Source organism: Notothenia coriiceps, unplaced genomic scaffold, assembly GCF_000735185.1.
Source record: "Notothenia coriiceps isolate Sejong01 unplaced genomic scaffold, NC01 NC01_scaffold00024042, whole genome shotgun sequence".
NCBI classification, from domain to species: Eukaryota; Metazoa; Chordata; class Actinopteri; order Perciformes; family Nototheniidae; genus Notothenia; species Notothenia coriiceps.
This window is the reverse complement of record NW_011356743.1, coordinates 1,105-3,024: the sequence shown is the minus strand read 5'-3', so window position 1 is coordinate 3,024 and position 1,920 is coordinate 1,105. Positions and strand designations below refer to the sequence as shown.

Sequence of the window (1,920 nt, the reverse complement as noted above, 5' to 3'; positions counted from 1 at the left end):
AAGCGGGTTTTCCCCTGTATCGATTGCGTCCTCCTGTGTGTAGACAACCAGCTCTGCGTGTGCTGAGCTCTGAGAGCGGGAAAGACGGACTGCCCTCCCCTGCCCTCTGCTGGCGCGTGCTGTGCATTACAACCAATGTCGTCCCTGTCAAAACTCCGTGTCAGTGTAATAGAATGAAACGCATCTGTGATTTGGCGCACAGTCTGTGACGTCACGGTATTGAAAATCATACCGACGGGATTTCGAAATACCCTGGTATACCGTAATACCGTCATACCGCCCAAGCCTAGTTATACCACAAGGTGAGTTCCTTTTTATTTCCTGCTTCTTCACACACGCTCTCCAGTACAGGTTAGCTCTGAGTGTTAGCGATGCTAATGTAAACACTGACCATATTACGTCCAAAACAGTCGGGCACTGTTTCTGATAGCAACGTTTCTGATAGTGCCGTGGGTCCGCCACCGATATTACGTAATATCTGCCGCAAATCTGGATCAGCTCCATTGTACCCCCGTTTTTAGAGATTTGGGTACGGAGGAAAGAGAGAGGGTTTTATTTTCTGACGCTGCGTGAGTTCCCTGACACACCGGGGACACATATTTATGTATAAAATACATCAAAAAGTGCATTTTGCACGATAGGTCCCCTTTAAATCTTTGTCTGCTTTTTACTGTCTGGAGACTGATTTATGTCCTTGTTTTTTACGAGTGTAGTGAGAAATGCAGTCATCTTGCTTGAGGAAAACATTGTTTGGGGATTAAGAAACCACTTCTAATGGCACATTTTCGATGTGTATTTCTATAAAATATAAACACTGTCTTTTTCCTGCTTCTCTGGCAATAACAAAAGCTCCTAATGCCTCCTCCTGTGCAGTTAACTGTCATGAAAATATTTTTCTTCTATAAGGTTTGTTGTCATTCACAGATTCCTTTGGAAAACAAATCAATTTTCTCTGGCTCGCTCTTTCACTATCTGGAGGAGAACAAGAAATGGAGGAACCGCTTCGTCTTTGTTCCAGACAACTACAACCTCAACTATTACGACAGCAAAGCAGTGAGTCTCTCAAATCTGGTTTACATTATTCAGCTTTGACTCACTTTCTAACATGGTAACTATTCTGCCCAGGCCCACGAAAGACACCTCCACCCCAAGGGAACCATCAACTGTGCCGGCTACAAAGTGCTGACCTCCATGGAGCAGTACCTGGATCTGTTCAGCAGCAGCAGCAGCAGCCTGCCTGGTGAGAGGAGGGTGAGGGGTCGGGGGACCGAGGAGACATGTTATGATGATCATTTTATTGAGATGTTTTTCTATTTCAGGTTAGAATAAACAAACAGTTTTCATATGTATTCAACAGAAGCATTATCACCTTGTGTTTGTTTATGCATTTGCCAGGTGTTAATTCTTCATAACTTGGGTTTGATGATACTAGGGCTGCCAACAAAAAAGTGATCTGTATATTTCCTAATCCTCCGGTATCACTCATTTTTCCCATTTCATTTGGCAATAACTTTGGTTGTGTCACTGCAAATGGCATGATTTTTTGTAATAAGGCTATTTTCTCGATATATTTTGGAATTTTCAATTTTTCAAATGGGTCTATTATTTACTGTGTAAAATCGACTACCCTAATCGACCATTCGGGATAAAAATGTCCACTGCCAAAAACTTTGATAAAAACATTATATTAAAATGTTTTTCTCAACTTTTTTGGGTTCAATCTTTAAAGCAACTTCAGCCCTAATCAAAAATACCAATTTTTTTAAAATTATTTTCAGGATTTTAACCCTTTAACTGCCAGTTTGAAAACATGTCGCGTTTTATAAGAAAAATGCACAAAAAGGGAGTTATTTTCCATATAATAAATGTTGGAGGGGTCGTTTTTGTTTTTGTTTTTATCGCAGTCTTGGATATTTCAAA

At 40.8% G+C, this 1,920-nt stretch overlaps 1 protein-coding gene across 1 annotated transcript; it reads left to right on the top strand.

The window, feature by feature from the left end:
• Positions 1-924: 924 nt before the first annotated feature.
• Positions 925-1,251, top strand: LOC104954832 (niban-like protein 1; the record flags this gene model as incomplete). The annotated part of the gene is made up of 2 exons (XM_010782015.1): positions 925-1,053; positions 1,126-1,251. Coding segments are annotated over 2 exons (255 nt in total), but the record flags the coding sequence as incomplete, so codon positions are not given.
• Between the last annotated feature and the right edge of the window lie 669 nt (positions 1,252-1,920).